The 19,560-nt window shown below is 47.3% G+C and overlaps 1 protein-coding gene across 10 annotated transcripts in view; it reads left to right on the forward strand.

Annotated features, from left to right (window-relative positions):
• The window catches only part of ADAR (adenosine deaminase, RNA specific), a 51,304-nt gene extending 32,023 nt beyond the window's left edge, over positions 1-19,281 (forward strand). For 5 of the 10 annotated variants that reach the window (XM_027531952.1, XM_027531968.1, XM_027531990.1 and 2 more), the window contains 13 exons: positions 1,189-1,372; positions 1,869-2,017; positions 2,586-2,730; positions 2,846-3,036; positions 10,897-11,122; positions 11,378-11,549; positions 11,847-11,940; positions 12,546-12,668; positions 12,965-13,098; positions 14,943-15,125; positions 15,556-15,668; positions 16,237-16,364; positions 16,527-19,281. In XM_027531952.1, coding sequence (XP_027387753.1) covers positions 1,189-1,372; positions 1,869-2,017; positions 2,586-2,730; positions 2,846-3,036; positions 10,897-11,122; positions 11,378-11,549; positions 11,847-11,940; positions 12,546-12,668; positions 12,965-13,098; positions 14,943-15,125; positions 15,556-15,668; positions 16,237-16,364; positions 16,527-16,764 — 2,080 coding nt within the window. In that variant the 3' untranslated portion in view covers positions 16,765-19,281. The remainder of the gene's footprint in view (positions 1-1,188; positions 1,373-1,868; positions 2,018-2,585; positions 2,731-2,845; positions 3,037-10,896; positions 11,123-11,377; positions 11,550-11,846; positions 11,941-12,545; positions 12,669-12,964; positions 13,099-14,942; positions 15,126-15,555; positions 15,669-16,236; positions 16,365-16,526) is intronic. The other 5 variants (XM_027531964.1, XM_027531996.1, XM_027532000.1 and 2 more) reach the window with 3 other exon arrangements.
• The last annotated feature ends 279 nt before the right edge of the window (positions 19,282-19,560 follow it).

Consider the following 19,560-nt stretch of genomic DNA (forward strand, 5'->3'; position numbering starts at 1 on the left):
AAGCCAGCAGACAGATAGAGGAAGACAGGTGGGCCCAGGAGGAGCCGCTGCAGGGCCTAGCAGAGATCAAAGGCCACTAAAGCTGAGTGGCCACCCGCCGCAACTAGAGAGCACGCCAGCAGAGAGGCCCACTCACCTTTACATTAGCTGTAGGCCGCTGTCTGATGAGGGTAACGACTCCCAGCGGCGACCCTGCCTCCTTATCTGACCGTCTTAATGACACTGAGATGACATTGCAGGGGAGCTGTGAGGAAGAGAGGGTGCATCCAGAGCTGGCAGGGTCAGGACGGGTGTGCTTCTGTCTGGGGTAGAGCTAGGATGGCCGTCCTTCCTTCTCCCTTCGTCCCTCTCTCGAGTTGGGGCACAGCAGTGGGTTTTGTGGTTAACCTTTCTTTGGACTCCAGCTGTAAGAAACATTGATGCCATGTTCAAATATTTCAGAAGACCCAGGAAATAAGAAATTTGACCTACTTTTCTAAATGAAATCCCAGATTGAGCAAAGAGCTGAACCAATTTGAAAGCTTGAACAAAAGCGGACTAAGCTAAGTCCAGGGGCCTAGAACAAATGCTTTTTGGTTCTCTGCATAACAAGGAGATATGCCTTTCATCTCAGGCGGCAGACAAACAGAGCTGTAGGATGACTCAAAAGAAACCATGAGAGTGGTATATCTCTGAGGGTAGGTTGGGGACAAAAACAGGTTCCCCAGAGAGGCAGACATCTGATCCCGTACGTGTCTGGAGAGTGTGAGACTGCGCTGTGAGCAGCCTTGGCTTTCTTTCGGAACACCCTTGAGGTGGCCGAGTCTACCACCATTGCTTTAGGGTAAAGGCTCTTTGGTTGCTAACAAGACTATAATGGTGATTTTAGCTCATCATTTTTTGTACAGATTTGATCTTAATTCATTGCTAAAGGATAGTGGGCTTCCCTTGAGCTAGTTTCTTATCACCTGTGGCTACGTTTGCTCTAATGAGCTTGGAGAGAGAGAGTCACTGGCTGCTTTGTTGCCAAAAAGTTAGGAATAGGCTGTACCTGCAAAGGGACAGGAGTCCCTTGGTCTGCCCTCCATCTCCTTCACAAGTCAACAAACCCCTTAGCGTAGCAGGAAATTCCAGGGTGAAGATCTCTTTGGAGAGGGCAGAAGGGATGGCCTAGACTAGTGTTCACACATCTAATCACTTTCCATCAAGATTTAAATTCCAAGTTGTCATCAATGGCCGAGAGTTTCCCCCAGCTGAAGCTGGCAGCAAGAAAGTGGCCAAGCAGGATGCAGCCATGAAAGCCATGACAATTCTGCTTGAGGAAGCTAAAGCCAAGGACAGTGGAAGATCAGAAGAATCATACCACTATTCCTCAGAGAAGGAATCAGAGAAGGTAGGTGTCCTGTCCTCTGGGAGGACATCCATTCACTGTCCACATCTGTGAAGTCCTAGACCATCATCTAAGCCTCTTGAAACAATCTCGGCCTGCCCAACCCATTCTCTGTCTCAGAGTCAGCTTCCCGCTATCCCCTCTCCCCCGCCTCCCCAACCCACCTTTCCTCTTTTCATACCCAGCTCTCCTTCTGGTGCCCCCTCCCAACCTAACTGGAATTGCAGAATTTCAGAGTTGAAAGAGGCATTAAAATTTATTGAATCCGATCTCCTCTCTTGGCAGATACAAAATGAAACCAAGAACATTTAAGTAACTGATCTGCAAGGCCTAGAAAATCCCCGCAGCCCTCTTCCTTTAGAAAGCCAGCCCCAAACATGCAGTTGACCGAAAGAAGTTCTCCCATCCCCATTCCCTCTGCTGTGACAGAACAGCCAATGTTTTCTCAGTCTGTTTTTGTTCTTGTTTTGTTTTTGTTTTTGTCTCATTTTCTCCACAGACCGCAGAGTCCCAGACTGCCACCCCTTCAGCAACATCCTTCCTTTCTGGGAAGAACCCCGTCACTACATTGCTTGAGTGTGTGCACAAGTTGGGGAGCTCCTGTGAATTCCGTCTCCTATCCAGAGAAGGCCCTGCCCATGACCCCAAGTACATCTCTTGTATCATGTATCTCTGCTGAGGTTTTCTCAAAAAAGAGAGAGATACATTTTCTTCCTTGCCTCCTCGAGATGGCAGATTATTTCACTGAGCAGTCACTCCTGTTTTCAGTATGGAAAATGCGGGGCCTTGAGAGTATGGTTGCTGCTTGTGGAGCAGAGAATCGGGTTAGGAGTTCACAGGGCAAATTAGGAACCGAGCAGGAGGGAGACACGTGGCTTGAAGGTTACTGGTGGTGGGACTGAGAGGTGCGAGACCTAGGTCTACCTGAGATGCTCTCTGCTCTGAGGCTCTGCAGACTTACATGTTCGAGAGAAGGGTTCCTGGAGGAGATGAAATTAGGTTGATGCTTAAAAATGTTGAATAGGGGTCAGTTGGGTTGCGAGAGACTGGGGGCAGTAGGAGGGTGAAAGGCACCGGCTCTTCAAGGCAGAAGTGACTGCGTGAGCCAAGGCACAGAGGCGATGTGTGCAAGTCGTAAAGGATGACAACCTGACAAAGGCTAGGTAAAGCTCTTCTATCAAAACCAGTTTAATCCTCTCCTTTCATCTCCTGTCAGGTTCCAGTACTGTGTTGCAATGGGAACCCATACTTTCCCCACTGCCAGCGCCCCAAGCAAGAAGGCAGCAAAGCAGATGGCTGCAGAGGAAGCCATGAAGGCCCTGCAAGGGGAGGCGACCAGCTCGACGTCTTCTGAAGACCAGGTGGGGCCATTTTCTACTCACAAGATACAGGTCGTTTTTAGCGTAGGGTGGCCCATAAGCCCCTCAGAGTTTCCACTGAGTGTTTATGGCTCCTCTCTGGCTGATTCTCCTTCAGCCCGGAAGTACGAACACGGAAGCATTCGATAACTTGGAATCAGTGATGCCCAACAAGGTCAGGAGGATCAGTGAGCTCGTGCGATACCTGAACACCAACCCAGTGGGCGGCCTGTTGGAGTACGCCCGCTCCCACGGCTTTGCTGCTGAGTTCAAGTTGGTTGACCAGTCTGGACCTCCTCACGAGCCCAAGTGAGTGTTCCAGTCCTGGCTACAGCCTTGTGTCACGGGATGGGACAGCCTGTAACCCAGGAAAAGGAAGGATGTGTATTAGCTGTGAATGACAGGCGGGGCATGTTGAGAGAGCCCTGTCCCCAGGGCCTCTGAGAAGGCACTAGATCAGCCATCTTGAGAAGATACCCACTCTTCCAGTAAGTGTGAGCCTTTTAAAAATTTTTTAAACAAGTTTTAATTTTTAAAGGGATATATACACCCATAGAAAATCTTTCAAGTTGATTGAAAAGATGTGCAATGAAAAGGTCTCATTTCTGGTTTAGACTTCGTTTCCTTCCCCAGACTCATATACTATTACCAGTTTCTTGAGTCCATGCACATATTAGCCTGTTTTTCTTTCTCTGTTTTTTAAAATAAGTATATATCATCTTCTGTTCTACTTCACCGTGTGCCTCAGAGGTCATTACAAATAAGTGTGTATAGACCCACCACATAAATGCTCCATTGAATAGATTTACAGTTTTTAAATTGTTTTACTGAACAAGAGATATGAAAGGCCCTCTTAAAACAGACACTCAATTACCTACCTCATAGTTTATTTAAGAAGGAGAATGTTATTACTGTTTGAAGCCCCTCCTTGCCTAATTTATCTAACCAACTTCCAGTGATATTCAGGTTGGTTTGGGTCTTACTCTTAAAAGCACTCTTGCAGTGAACATCCTGCTCTGCGTGTCTTTGTCTACATGTAGAAACTTGTCTGGTATAAATGTTCAGGAGTGGAAGTTCTGGGCAATCAGTCTTATACATTGTTAAGTCTTTTAAATAGGTAATAGATTATGCAAAATAAAAAATATTATTCAAAAATAAAAATATAAAAAACTTCTCACTTTTTCTTCTCACTTTCAACCAGTTCTTACTTATACATACACACACACACACCCCCCAACATGTAATAACTTTGCACTATTATATATCCTTCCAGAGTGTCCATATAAATACAAGCAGCTATATTCCCTTTCATTACACAGAAATGCATATTTGCATTAATTTCTGGCTTGCTTTTTACATACAGAATTAGTATCTTAGACAATTTTTCATATTACTTTGTGTTCTTTGTGTATAGCTGCAAAGTATAGTGTTTCAGTGTACGGATTTATCATGGTTTATTTAACCAGCCTCAGTTAATGAATGCTTGGATTGTTTCCAAACTTGGTATTATAACAAGGCTACAATGAATAACATATGTGTATTTTAAGTTTTGGTAAATTTTGCCAAATTTTCCTCCAATGAAATTATACCAGTCTATGCTTCCACCAACGATATATAAAGAATGTCTCTTCTTCTACCTCATAAGCATTCTAAAAGGTGAAAAATGGTATCTGTATACAGTGCAAAGCCTAGTCCACACCAGGATATTTATTATTACTATTTACCACATTAATAGGTCAAAGGAGAAACACCACATGGTCATCTCCTGAGGTTCCGAAGAGACATATAGTACAATTTAGCATCCATTCAGATTAAGAAAGCAGAAATTATTGAATACATCCTTTGCATGGTAAAAAACATGTCTGAAGTCAAAAGCCAGCAGCTTAATGTTAAACCCAGAACTGTTCCCATTAAAGTCAGGGAGAAGGTGTGGCTGCCAGGGTCATCAGTATTTAATATCATTCCGGAATTCCTAGCTAATGCAAGCAGTTTAGAGAAAGAAGCAAGTGTAAAGAGAGGAAAGGGGAGGTAAAGTTACCACTGTTTGTAGATGATTGGATAGTACGCCTGGAATATTTGTGAGAAAACTGAAGAAATACTGAGACGAAGCAGAATTTAGGAGAGCAGGGGGCTACAAAATGATGTGTAAGAGTCAAGAACTTTTCTTGTATATAGTAATAAGCAGTTAGAAAATGCGTAGAAAATATCCTATTTGCGACTTTAGCTAAAAAGATAAGTGACTCAGGCACATTCCTACTAGGGAATATGTGGGTTCCATGTTAGATAAAATGCCAAAAACCTGGGGACCATCTCCCCTATCCAATTCACCTCCTTCAGCCAAACTATCCTTGAAGAGAGGAAAAAAAGGAGGTGTTAGTTGCTCAGTTGTGTCCGACTCTTTGCAGCCATGGACTATAGCCTGCCATGCTCCTCTGTACATAGAATTCTCCAGGCAAGAATACTGAAGTGGGTAGCCATTCCCTTCTCCGGGGGATTTTCCCAACCCAGTGATCGAACCTGGGTCTCCCACATTGCAGGCAGATTCATTTCTGAGCCGCCAGGGAAGCTCTGTTTATTGTAACCTACAATTTCTACCCCATATCCCTTCCTCCTATTTCTGCCTCCAGTGTCAACACTCTCTCAGCCAAGCCATTGTCTTCTCTCACCTAAACCAGGAAATAGTCTCCTGGTCTCTCTACGTTTATTTATTCATTCAACAGATATCTATACAGGACATTATATCTGTTAGAACGGGAGTCAGATATCAATAATCATATAAAGAAATGTAAGATCTTGTATTTGATAGATTATAAAGAGCTCACATTGCATGATGTGATGAGAGCCTACATGGCATGACTTGGCTCAGTGCAGAGAGAGGAGAGGGCTTCCCTGAGAAGTGATGCGTAAGCTGAGACCTTAATACCCCCAGGTCTGCAGAGCTAGTAAGGGCTGCCGGAAGGCCAGTGTGGGTGGAGCAGAGAGCACAGGGGCAGCCTGATGCCAGATGAGACTGAAGGGAACCTTGTGAGCCATATCATCCTCCTGCCTCACAAGCAGTAGAGAGCCGTTGAAGGGTTTTAAGTAAGGGAGATTTACTTGCCTCCCCCCCCAACCCCGACTTTTGCCCTCTCCATGGCATTTTTCCTACTATATTTTTATACTGCCTTTTCTTTCATACTCTAAGAAAACCATTTCAGACCTTTGTCTTCAAATTTCCAACAAAACCCCTTTCTCGCTCTAACCTGATGATCTGGCTTAATTGAGAAATTGTTGTTGTTGTTGTTCAGTCACTCGGTCATGTCTGACTTTTTGCGACCCCGTGAACTGCAGCACACCAAGCTTCCCTGTCCTTGACCATCTCCCGGAACTTGCTCAAGCTCATGTCCATTGAGTCGGTGATGCCATCCAACCATCTTATCCTCTGTCGTCCCCTTCTCGTCCTGTTTTCAATCTTTTTCAGCATCAGGGTCTTTTCCAGTGAGTCAGCTCTTCACATCAGGTGGCCAAAGTATTTTAGCTTCAGCTTCAGCATCAGTCCTTCGAATGAATATTCAGGATTGATTTCCTTTAGGATTGACTGGTTTGATCTCCTTACAGTCCATGGGACTCTCAAGACTTCTCCAACACCATAGTTCGAAAGCGTCAATTATTTGGCAGTCAACCTTGTTTATGGTCCAGCTGCCACATCCATATATGAGTACAGAAAAAACCATAGCTTTGACTAGATGGACCTTTGTCGGCAAAGTAATGTCTCTGCTTTTTAATATGCTGTCCAGGTTGGACATAGCTTTTCTTCCAAGGAGCAAGTGTCTTTTAATTTTCATGGCTGCAGTCATTGTCTGCACTGATTTTAGAGCCCAAGAATATAAAGTCTGTCACTGTTTCCCATCTGTTTGCCATGAAGTGATGGGACTGGATGCCATGATCTTAGTTTTTTGAATGTTGAGTTTTAAGCCAGATTTTTCACTCTCCTCTTTCACCTTCATCAAGAAGCTCTTTAGTTCCTCTTCGCTTTCTGCCATAAGGGTGCTGTAATCTGCATATCTTAGATTGTTGATATATCTCCCAGCAATCTTGATTCAAGCTTGCGTTTCATTCAGCCTGGAATTTTGTGTGATATACTCTGCATATAAGTTAAAGCAGAGTGACAATATACAGCCTTGACATACTAACTCCTATTACAGTTTTGAACCAGTCCTTTGTTCCATGTCCGGGTCTAATTGTTGTTTCTTGACCTGTAAAACCTGTATGCAGGTAGATAAGTATGGTGGTCTAGTATTCCCATCTCTTTAAGAATTTTCCACAAATTGTTGTGATCCACACAGTCAAAGGCTTTGGCATAGTCAGTGAAGCAGAAGTAGATGTTTTTCTGGACTTCTCTTGCTTTTTCTTCGATCCAGCGGATGTTGGCAATTTGATCTCTGGTTCTTCTGCCTTTTCTGAATCCAGCTTGAACATCTGCAGCTTCTCAGTTCACATACTGTTGAAGCCTAGCTTGGAGGATTTGTGCATTACTTTGCTAGCATGTGAAATGAGTGCAATTGTGTAGTAGTTTGAAGATTCTTTGGCATTGCCCTTCTTTGGGATTGGAATGAAAACTGACCTTTTCCAGTCCTGTGGCCACTGCTGAGTTTGCTGGCATATTGAGTGCAGCACTTTTAGGATTTGAAATAGCTCAGCTGAAATTCCATCACCTCCACTAGCTTTGTTCATAGTGATGCTTCCTAAGGCCCACTTGACTTTGCACTCTAAGAACAGCTGACTGTAGGTGAGTGATCATACCATTGTGGTTATCTGGGTCATTAAGATCTTTTTTGTATAGTTCTTCTGTGTATTCTTGCTGCCTCTTCTTAATATCTTCTGCTTCCGTTAGGTCCATACCATTTCTATCTTTTATTGTGCCCATCTTTGCATGAAATGTTCCCTTGGTATCTCTAATTTTCTTGAAGAGATCTCTAGTCTTTCCCATTCTTTTGCTTTCCTCTATTTCTTTGCATTGTTCATTTGGGAAGGCTTTCTTATCTCTGCTTGCTCTTCTTTGGAACTCTGCATTCAAATGGGTATATCTTTCCTTTCCTCCTTTGCCTTTTGCTTCTTGTCTTTCTTCAGCTATTTGTAAGGCCTCCTCAGACAACCATTTTGCCTTTTTGCATTTCATTTTACTTGGGGGTGGTTTTGATCACTGCCTCCTGTACATTGCTACAAAGCTCTGTTCATAGTTCTTCAGGCACTCTATCAGATCTAATCCCTTGAATCTATTTGTCACTCCCATTGTATAATCGTAAGGGATTTGATTTAGGTCATACCTGAATGGCGTAGTGGTTTTCCCTAATTTTTTCAATTTAAGTCTGAATTTGGCAATAAGGAGTTTGTGCTCTGAGCCACAGTCAGCTCCTGGTCTTGTTTTTGCTGACCATATAGAGCTTCTCCATCTTCAGCTGCAAAGAATATAATCAAGATGATTTCAGTATTGACCATCTGGTGATGTCCATGCGTAGAGTCGTCTCTTGTGTTGTTGGAAGAGGGCATTTGCTGTGACTGGTGCATTCAAAGGCAAAACTCCGTTAGCCTTTGCCCTGCTTCATTTTGTACTCCGAGGCCAAACTTGCCTGTTACTCCAGGTAGCTCTTGACTTCCTACTTCTGCATTCCAGTCCCCTATGATGAAAAGGACATCTATTTTTGGTGTTAGTTCTAGAAGATCTTGTAGGTCTTCATAGAACCATTCAACTTCAGCTTCTTTGGCATTAGTGTTGGGGCATAGACTTGGATTATTGTGATATGGTTTGCCTTGGAAATGAACAGAAATCATTCTGTCGTTCTTGAGATTGCACCGAAGTAGTGCATTTTGGACTCTCTTGTTGACTATGAGGGCTACTCCATTTCTTCTAAGGGATTCTTGCCCACAGTAGTAGATATTAGCAGTAACAATCCTTACTTTCCCATCACCAAATCCACCTTCCTATGTGCATCTGCACAGGACATCTGTACTGGTGTGCAGGAAGCATCCTCCTTCCATCCCGTACCCTGGATCCCCTCCTCCTCGGCCTGTCCTTCCATTCTCTCACACTCTTGTTATCAGTTGCTCCAGAGCTCTGTTGGATCATTCCCATCGGCCTACATAAATGCCTGTGCCCATCTGCTAAAACCCTTCCCTTGACCCCACATCTCCCTCCAAATACCACCTCATCTCTCTGCTCCCCTCACATCCAGACCTCTCAATATAATTGTTTATACTGGATGTCTTCATTGGTTTCACTTCACTGACTCATTCCAGTTAGGCTTTGGTCCCCAGCATTCCACTAAAAGGCTAACCACTAGCCATATGTGGTTGCTGAGCACTTGAAATGTGGCTGTGTACTGAGGAACCAAATTATCAGTTGTATTGAATTTTCATTAAAGTTAGCAGCCTCATGTGGCCAGTGGCTATCATATTGGACAGTGCAGCTGTAGTGGATCCTAATTGCGCAGCTAAGAAACTTTGTTCTATATATTGTTGTTGTTCAGTCACTCAGTTGTGTCCGACTCTGCAGCCCCATGGACTGCAGCATGCCAGGCTTCTCTGTCCTCCACTGTCTCCTGGAGTTTGCTCACTTTCATGTCCATCTCATCTTCTGCCACCCCCTTCTCCTTTTGCCTTCAGTCTTGTTTTTATGTGTACATATATAGGTATGTGTATATGTATGTATGTGTATCTTTGTGCCTAAGAGTTCATCTTCTTTTCAAACACGCAGAACACTTATGAAATTCTCCTGGATCCCTCAGGTCAAGATTCTACACAGTTTGGCCCCATCCCCTCTCTTCAACATCTCTTCATGCCTCTGTGCTTTTCCTTCATAAGCTTTAGCCCACTGGCTTGCACAAACCAGTTGGCATCATCAAAGAAAGGAGCAAAGGCATTCAGATGCTTATGACAAGCAAGAAATAGTGAGAAGCTCAGTGTGGTTGACCAGAAAGATGCATTCCTTTCAGTGCCTTGAGCTGACTGAAAAGTCCTAATACTAAAACCTTTGTTATATGCAGTTAGATTATCCAAAAACCTGGGTTTCCCTAAAGCAGGTTAGGATCTGGTTAAAAGCTGGGATTCTTGAAACCTTGTCTGGTAGCTACCCAAGCTGCTTTGGTCCATCACTTCCTTCCCTCTGTGTTTGTGGAGATGCCTAACCAGGAAGGGAGGGGAACCACAGGCCACTCCCCTCCCTGCCTAGCAGCACTGCCTGCCTCCCTGTCTCCTCCCCCTTAGTTATCGCAAGGCCTCCAGGAATCTCAAGTGAAAGTGTAGTCGCTCAGTTGTGTCCAACTCTTTTCGATCCCTTGGATTGTAGCCCGCCAGGTTCCTCTATCCATGGGATTCTCCAGGCAAGAATCCTGAAGTGGGTTGCCATCTCGTTCTCCAAGGGATCTTCCAGACCCAAGGATTGAACTTGGATCTCCCGCATTGTGGGCAGACTGTATACGATCTGAGCCACCGGGGAATCCCCCAGGGATCTAAAAGTAACCCCTAATAAAGGTGTGGTTCCCGGAGCTAAGGCAAACCTTGCTCTCAGATCTCTCCAGGTTAAGTCCTCTTGAGCTAATCAGGAAATGAATGAAGAAATGGAATCAGGTAGTTGAAAAATCAGAGCATTAAAAACAGTGATTCAAGCAGGAAGAAAGTTATTCCCGTCTCATTTCTGCTTAAGTTAAAAAGGAAGTCCACATGTGGTGCTAGTATTTCTTTAAAGCTTCTCTAATACTTACTAAATTTCCTTTATGATAAAGACAGGCTTAGAGCCTTTACCAGCCACAGTGTCTCGTCAGAATTTAATAACTTGATTTTATCCTGTTTAGTTTATTTATAGCCACCTTCCGTGTACGGCAAGTGATCCTGATTTTTCATTTACAGTAGTGATACAAGTGTCCTTTTAAAATGTATTTACATTGAAAAAGAGTCAATTTAGAGAAAAATATTAAGTAAGTAATACTCAGGTGGTACCTGGATGTAGCGGAAACCACACTATGATTCAGGAATATTCAAAGTCTGGGGAGTGGTGCCTTAGGAACAGAGCTGTCGGGAGTGACGAGGCTACATGTTGGCCAGTCTGGCCTGCCCTTGAGCAAAACCAGCCCTTTGCTGGAGCAGCTGTCGGGGTCTGGTACTTGTCTTTATTCCCTGCTTCTCATCCCTAAGGTTCGTTTACCAAGCGAAAGTTGGGGGTCGCTGGTTCCCAGCCGTCTGCGCGCACAGCAAGAAGCAAGGCAAGCAGGAAGCTGCAGATGCGGCCCTCCGCGTTTTGATTGGGGAGGACGAGAAGGCAGAGCGCATGGGTTTCACAGAGGTAACCCCAGTGACAGGGGCCAGTCTCAGAAGAACTATGCTCCTCCTCTCAAGGTCCCCAGAAGCAAAGCGAAAGACAGTTAAGCCGTCTACTTTTGGTGCTATCTTTTTTTGGGGGTCCTGCTAACTCCTGTCTGGGTGGAGTCAGCTCGTAACTTGCTGTCATGTGAACTATCCCTCGGCTTTAATATTAGCCTCCATAGAGCTGGGATGTTAGTGCAAGAGGGGGAAAAGATGACCCACAAGTCGAGTAGTCCTCGACCTCCCCCGCACAGTCTGAAACATGGTGGATGCAGGCGAGGCTCTGGCCCTGACACGCCTCCTGTCCCCACAGCTCCCTCTCACGGGCAGCACCTTCCACGACCAGATAGCCATGCTGAGCCACCGGTGCTTCAACGCCCTTACCAACAGTTTCCAGCCCTCCTTACTCGGCCGCAAGATCCTGGCCGCCATCATCATGAAGAAAGACTCTGACGACCTAGGTGTTGTGGTCAGCCTGGGGACAGGTAAGTGGGCTCGGAAATGTGTCCCCCCAGCACTCCATTCCCTGTGGTGACTGCATGCACCTCCTTATTCTCCTCTGTGGGTGAATTTAAGGCAGAAGACTCATCTTACGTTATATTTTAGCTACAGTTTATTCAGGGCAAGGAATGAACTCTCATATCTTAGGAAAAAGAATACAGGAGTCAGGATTGATAAACTGAGGCTATTTGTACCTTCAGGCTTTAAGAACCAACATCCTGTATCCTATTCATCATTGTTTTCCTTTGGACATTTCACATTTGCTTTAAATGCCTTTCCAGGGAATCGCTGTGTGAAAGGAGATTCTCTGAGCCTAAAGGGAGAAACTGTCAATGACTGTCATGCAGAGATCATCTCCCGGAGAGGCTTCATCAGGTGAGCAAGATTTCAGGGTGTCGGGGCTCTGGCACCACCTCACAGGCAGGTCCTCAACCCTGCAGGGTCAGCCTTTGAGCTTCTTACTGAATCAGTCCCTCTGTGACATGCCTGCATCCCTCTCCTCGGCCTGCTGTTGAAGAGCGCTGTCTTTTCCCATTAACTCCACTTCAAGCCCCTTTTAAAAAACACGTGATGACCTCTTGATCTTCAGTGCTGTGGGGGTGAGGAGGCCTTCTGTCTCCATTTGAGGACCTACAAACAAACCCACTGTCCTGTCAGCTTTCCCTTCCAGCTCATCTTTAATTTGTGAAGGGAAAAAAGCCACAGCCTCCTGTAGTTCCTGAATCAATTTGTTCTGCCGTAAAATCCCGGTCGCTGCCAAAGCAAGAAGCTCTTGGCAGAATTGTAACTGACCTGAAAGGTTAACTTAACTGTAAGAAATGCTGAGGTCTCCCATGGAGAGATTCCACCACCTCTTTCAACCTGAGAAACCGTGAAAAGTCTGCACCGTTAAGGCTTTTCCTTACTTGGGATCAGATTGTAGAAGCAACCACTGTTCCCAGAGTCAAAGAAGTCTTCTTAACCAGACTTTCTTCTTATAGGTTTCTCTACAGCGAGTTAATGAAATACAACCCCCAGACAGCGAAGGATAGTATATTTGAACCTGCTAAAGGAGGAGAAAAGCTTCAGATAAAAAAGAGCGTGTCATTCCATCTCTATATCAGGTCTGTACAGTCTCTGTTGTCACCAGAGCCGGCCCGCCGGCTTTCCGGGGCTGGGTGTCTGAATGGTCTCCACGCCCATAATTCAGAGCTTGTTCAGTGGGCCATGCTTGACTCTTGCTTGAGGTCCACACCCTAGTGTGGAAGGACTCACACTTCTACCCACTCCAGTAGCCTGTGATAGGCTTCAGAAAAAAAAAAAAACCTTGTTTCTGCCACATGGAGCTGTTCTCGAGCCCCAGGCAACCGAAGAGATCTGTGCGCACAGGCGGGTGTTAACTGACGGCCCTGTCTTGCAGCACGGCCCCGTGTGGGGATGGTGCCCTCTTTGACAAGTCCTGCAGCGACCGAGCTGTGGAGAGCACAGACTCCCGCCACTACCCTGTCTTCGAGAATCCCAAACAAGGCAAGCTCCGCACCAAGGTAGAGAACGGTGAGTGACACGTCCTCCATCTCCCACAGAAAGGCTCTGCAAAGCCCCAGGCCCATCGCAGAGCGAGGGCACAGCTGCAGGGTTTCTGCCATCATGGGTGGGATACCAGGGTCTCGTCTCCAGGGGGAGGGAAGATGTAGGTCGGGGAAGATCTATGGGAAGATCAGGGCTCTGTTTTGCATTAGTCGGCTGGGGGGATCTCCAGTCAAATAGGAGGCAGAGGTGCCCATCTAGAGCTCAGAGGAGACAGATGGCTGCAAATAAAAGTCTGGGAGTTATCCTCCTGCGGTTGATCTTTATGGCCATGGAAGTGGATGGGATCACCTCCGGGAAGGTTGGAGAAAACGGAAAGAAAGCGAGGCAGAGCCAGCCTGAGGCACTGACAGGAGGACTCCGTGCCCGCGTCCCGCCTGCCTCGTTGGCTGCTGGCTCTGCACCTTGTCTGCCAGCTCCCCCTCCCCTGCTGTCCTCCCATGTCTCCTCAGCATCTCCTCACGTCCACTCCATTCCCTCAGGCCATCCTCTGCAGTCATCAGAGTGACCCTCAAATAGAGGTCATGTCGCTTCCCTGCTCAAAACCCTGAAGTCTAAACACAGAGCTCCTGTATGACCCGGCAGTTCACGCCTAGGAACATCCCCAAGAGAAATGAAAATCTATCCACACAAAAACTTAACACAGACCAGCTACCCCTTCTCTCGGCGTTGCCACTCTTGGGGCTGAGGCGGCGCCAGGCTGCCGCATCAGTACTGCATTTGCTGCGCTGGCCCTGCACTTTACAGCCCCGAAGAGTCTGCTTTTTTCCTCTCATTTTTTCCCCCTGCAGTCTCCCATTATGGAGACCCAGGGAGAAAAACTAATACAGAACATTCATAGCAGCAATGTTCATAGTAGCCCAAAAGTAGAGACAACCCCAGTGACTGATGAATGGATAAACAAAATGAAGTATATCCATAAAATGGGATATCGTATGATACATGCCACCACACGAGGGAACCGAGGGAACAGTGTGAAGAAGGGAAAGAAGCCAGTCACGAAAGATTGCATATTACACGGTTCCCACATTTTCATTTACTTGAAACGTCTAGAATAGGAAAATCCATAAAGAAGGAAAGTAAATTAGGGGCTGGCTGGGCCAGCGGTGGAAGGGGCTGGAGGGAAATGGGGTGTGACTGCTAATGGATAGGAGGCTTCCTTGGAGGGTGATGAAATGTTCTCACATTGATTGTGGTGATGGCTGCACAAGTCTGTGAATACACTAAAAATTATTATATACTCTAAATGGGTGGATTGTATCTCATTAAAGTTCACGAAGAACGAAAAGCCCACCAGCCTGTCGTGGCTTCCCACGACACAAAACCAAGCCCTGCCACTTCAGCCATCCTGGTTCTTCGTCAGGTCCTTCAACAGCTAAACCCTCTGCTGCCTCAGAGCCTTTGCTTTTGCTGAACTCTGTGTCTGAAACACTCTCAACTGTTTCTTCTCTTCCTTCGTGTCTCAGCCCCCTGACAATCCTGTCCCAGGAGATGCCCTGACCTGTCCATTATAGCTCCCTCAAACCATCTACAGTCGTTACGTGTGTATTGGCTTACTTGTCTAGTGTCTGTTCCCTTTCTGCCCCCTCACTCCCATAAACCCGCTAGGAACGCAAGGATCTGATTTGGTTTTGCCCACTGTTGCTTCCCAGCACCAAGCCTAGTGCCCAGCACAAAGTAGCTGCTGTGAAATATTCAAAGAACAGATGAGTGAGAAGCCTCTGGTCCAAGTCTAAGGAGCAGAAAATGCCACGCCAGGGAGGGCCCTGGCCCAGCGGCCCTTGCAGGTCTAATCCAAGTCTCCCATCCAGGGGAAGGCACGATCCCAGTGGAGTCCAGTGACATTGTGCCCACATGGGACGGCATTCGGCTGGGGGAGAGACTCCGCACCATGTCCTGCAGCGACAAGATCCTGCGCTGGAATGTGCTGGGCCTGCAGGGGGCACTGTTGACCCACTTCCTGCAGCCTGTGTATCTCAAATCCGTCACTCTGGGTAAGGACCTGTCTTGGGAGCTGGAACCGGACTGTCATCCTGGTTCCCAGATCCCAGCAAACCGCACACTTCATTGCCAGGTGTTAACATGATGTCTCCCCTTTTCAAAGTGTGCTCGGTTCGGTGGTTTAGTAATTGATTCTGAGGGTCCCGTCTGCTGTGATGGGAAAATTGGTTTAGGCAGCGTCTCAGTAACAACATGCCAGCCAAGTCTTTCAAGGTGAGTTAGAGAAACACAGCAGCTTAAAACTGCAGCGTCTTAGTGTCCTTGCCGTCTCAGCGCTTGGCCTTACCTGGAACCTTACGTATTGTGCTTAACTGGTGATCCCTGCTAGGGAGCCGAGGCTCTGTCTGTGCCCGCCCTCCCCACTTGCCTCTGTTGCTTCATGGCACTGGGATAATCAGGTGTGTGCGTTTCTTTTATACCCAGGTTACCTATTCAGCCAGGGGCACCTGACCCGTGCCATTTGCTGTCGTGTGACAAGAGATGGAAGTGCGTTTGAGGATGGACTTCGACATCCCTTTATTGTCAACCACCCCAAGGTGCGATAACCCAATCCGTTTTTCCCTTGACGTTTTCTCCTTCTCAAGTAAGCCTGTCAGCAGAGCAGAAACGTACAGTGTAGGCAAGGGGAGCCTTAGTTGGTTTCCCTCAAACTTAGCCTTCCCTCCTTTTGAATGCTAAGGGCTGTCCTTCTTTGGGGGCTTCCCCGATGGCTAAGATAGGAAAGAATCTGCCTGTAAAGCAGGAGATCTGGGCTTGATCCCTGGGTTGGGAAGATCCCCTGGAGGAGGAAATGCAACCCACTCCAGTATTCTTACCTGGAGAACTCCATGGACAGAGGAGCCTGGCAGGCTGCAATCCATGGGGTCACAAAGAGTTGGATATGACTGAGCGATTAACACTTTTACTTTTTTTCTTCTTTTAGTTTGGAATTCATTTGAACTGAGGTGGGGTTAGTACATCTGAGTCTTAGCCAAACAAAATCATAAACAAGGGGGAAAGATCGTGACCCCGTCTTCCCTCTTTCCTGTGAGTCTTGAGTTCCTGCTTCAGAAGCTTTTCTCTGAAAGTTTCCATCTCCCTCCCCCTTGCTCCTGGAATTCGTAGGTTGGCCGAGTCAGTGTATACGACTCCAAAAGGCAGTCTGGGAAGACCAAGGAGACAAGTGTCAACTGGTGTTTGGCTGATGGCTATGACCTCGAAATCCTGGATGGGACCAGAGGCACCGTGGACGGGTAAGGAGCTGGGGGGCACAGCCACACAGCCAGGTGTGCCAGCCGGACTGCCAAGGGGCATCACGTTGTCAAACACCAGAGCTTTTTAAGTTGCCGCCTCCCCACCCCCAGTGCCTCCACTGTTCCATCCCAGGTGAATAATGAGTTCTTCTGTTTCCCCAGGCCACGGAACGAATTGTCCCGGGTGTCCAAAAAGAACATTTTCCTTCTATTTAAGAAGCTCTGCTCCTTCCGATACCGCAGAGATCTACTTAGACTCTCCTATGGTGAGGCCAAGAAAGCTGCCCGTGACTACGAGATAGCCAAGAACTACTTCAAAAAATCTCTGAAGGACATGGGCTACGGGAACTGGATAAGCAAGCCCCAGGAGGAGAAGAATTTTTACCTCTGCCCGGTGTAGTGGCCCCGGGACTGACGGGTCAGGGGTTTCACACTGGGTGCGAGAGAGAGGCCGTAGCATTCCTCATCACAGGGGTCAAGGGGTTTGGGGTTTTATTTTCCTTTTTTTTTTTAAAGAGTGGAACTGCGGTTGGTGACACTGAGAACTTTGGGTTCCTGTTATTCTGCTTTTCTCTGGGAATCCCAGGCCAGGTCTCGCCACCCCCTTCTCTTTTCCCCAGCAGAGAGACAGAGACCGCAGGGCAGAGAGAAGGGGTTGGTTCCTTCTTTCCGCCCATTTCCTCTTCCGGTCTATTTACATTTTTTTTCTGTTTCCTTTCCCTTTGTGTTTGCTACACTGACCTCTTGTGGTCTCGATTAGGTTCCAGTCAACCGTGTGAACCATGCCAGGGACAGGATTTTTCATTTGTGAATTCTGAGGCCCCTCTGCTTCCCGTCTTCCCCTTCTGAGATTCCTTCCTCGTGATTGTTAGTTTTTCCTTTTCCTCCAAGAGGGTAAAGCAGTGAACCTAAAGAATCTGGTGAAACATTTCTAAGGGCCGGAGTTGAACACTGCAGGCAGCTTGTTACCAGTGCCAAGCGTGATGAGAACCTGCAGATGATGCTCCGTGATCTTGCACTTTAGCCGGCTTGGGAGGGGCCCAGCGGCAGGGGAGGCCGCTGCCGGGGAGGTGCGTCCCTTCCCCAGGTGGCAGGAAGGGCTGGGACCCGCCAGATGGGGCTAATGGAATTGCCTGAGCACTAGAGGAGGCCTGCCCTCCAGGGGTAACACAGACCACTTTCCCGGTAGGCAGACATACCTTGGAATATTGCCAAGCTCCCAGCTGCTGCTCCTCCTAAAGCATTCCTAGGAATTTGTCCTGCTGATGGAGGCAGTAACGCTGTAGACCCCGACCAATTGGTAGGAAGAAACCCAGGGTAAATCCTAGAGAGTAAATTGTCTCTGCTCAGATAATCATGACTTAGCAGGAATAAGGCAAAAAAAATCATGTTGGGTCAGACCACTGTTCCCCCCAGCATATTTCTCGTGATGGTGACACCAAGGGACAGTGACTAATTCATGGTAAATGGGGAGTTTTTAAAAGAATGCCATAAATGTTGATCCTCAACAGCTACAGATAACCTGTAATTGCACAGGTTTGAAGTTCAGATGTCATTTTCCGTTGATTAACCAAGTGCTTTTGTTTTGCCTAATAGCTTCAGAAGGTGTCTGCGGGCGGGTCACAGACCCGAGGTCTCCTGCCTGCTAGGGAGTCTTTCTAGGGTTGCCCTTGAGCAGTAACTCCAAGTGAAAGGGCAGGTTGTGCTAAAACTCTGTGAGGTGGGACTGTGGGCCTGCACCTCAAGCTAGCGTGGACTCCTGTGGTCAGAGCCTTGGTCTCTCCTTGGAGTCTGGCTCTGGGCCTAACCAGCCAGGTGTGCTCCAGAAAAGTACAGAGGCTCTGCCCTCTCCAGACCTGAGCCTGCCTCTGGACAGTTCCTCTTCATCTGTGAACAGGCCAAACCAGCGCCCTCGGGTGACTTTCCATCCTCCCGCACGCCCTGCCGACCACTGGCTAGTTAAGCCCCGTCTGTCCCGCCTTGTCAGTAGTGGGTACACCCAGGTCCGCGCATTTATTGTTGTGGCTACTGTGCCCTCTGCACTTTTGACCAAAGTGAGAAAACGTTAAGTCTTTCAAATACACTAAGGATGTTTCTGCAGAACACCAAAGTGTCCCGTGGAACTAGAAGGGAAGCAGTGCCTGTCTTCTGAGGTGGCAGGGGCCTACCAACCCGGTCCTGTGACTTCCACGGGCACGAGGTCAGTCCTGGCTCGGCTCAGCTCCCTGGTTCTTTGGGCTGGAGAGCAGCGCCTACTCGCTTGGCATGTCCAGCCCCTCTGGGCATTAGAACCTCCACAGAGCTCAGTCTCAGCCACCTCTTCTCAGCTGGGAGCCCAGGCACTCTCAACCGGCCAGAGCCCCCGCTTGCCCCAAGATCTTGTCTGGCGAACTTACAGTATTCAGTTTCTGCTGTAGGAAGAGAGCAAGGCTTCCCTATACCCGTGCATCCTCTGGAAACAAGCCTGTATTGGGCCCTGCACGGCCGTCCCACCCCGGCGCCCCACCCCCCTCAGGAGAGGCAAAACTCCTGCCTACCCAAAGTGTCTGCTTCACTTTTTTGTCCAATCTTTGTTTTTGATAAGCAAGACCTCCTCCCCAGCTTTTTTTTTTTTTTTTTTAATGATCTTTGTAGTTGATTTGTCTGAACTGTGGCTATTGTGCATTCTTTGAATAATCACTTGTAAAAAAATTTGTCGCTGCTTCAAGCTATTTCCTTTACTCACGTTGAAGGGATTTTGCTGGCTTTTGGGGTCTCGGTAGTGACTCCCAAGAGCAGAGTGGAGAAGAGCCCAAGCGTAGACTTGGGGGCCACGATGGGTGCAGTCAGTTTTATGATTCTGCTTTTATGTGTCCTTTGGTATAAGTGACTAACAATATACATTCCTCATAAATAAAAAAAAAAGAATCTGAATTTTTAGAAAGCCTCGAGTTTTGGTTTCCTGGGGGATGAGAAAATGGGGAACGGAGGGAGCTGTGGTCCTGGGATTTCCAGCAACAGCACTAGCTGGGACTGACTCAGAACCTGGGGAGCGGGTCCCCCTCCAGTCAGCAGAGAGGAGCCATCTCAAAGGTGAGCTTTTGTCTGATACAGTGGGTGCATCAGACAACCTTTACTTACTTCCCCAGTTCCACACCCCCACCTTCCCCAGCAGAGCCCTCCATCAAGTATCTTGTCCCCAGACACACGCTGTGCG

The sequence above is a fragment of the Bos indicus x Bos taurus genome, chromosome 3 (genome assembly GCF_003369695.1).
Source record: "Bos indicus x Bos taurus breed Angus x Brahman F1 hybrid chromosome 3, Bos_hybrid_MaternalHap_v2.0, whole genome shotgun sequence".
Classification (NCBI taxonomy): domain Eukaryota; kingdom Metazoa; phylum Chordata; class Mammalia; order Artiodactyla; family Bovidae; genus Bos; species Bos indicus x Bos taurus.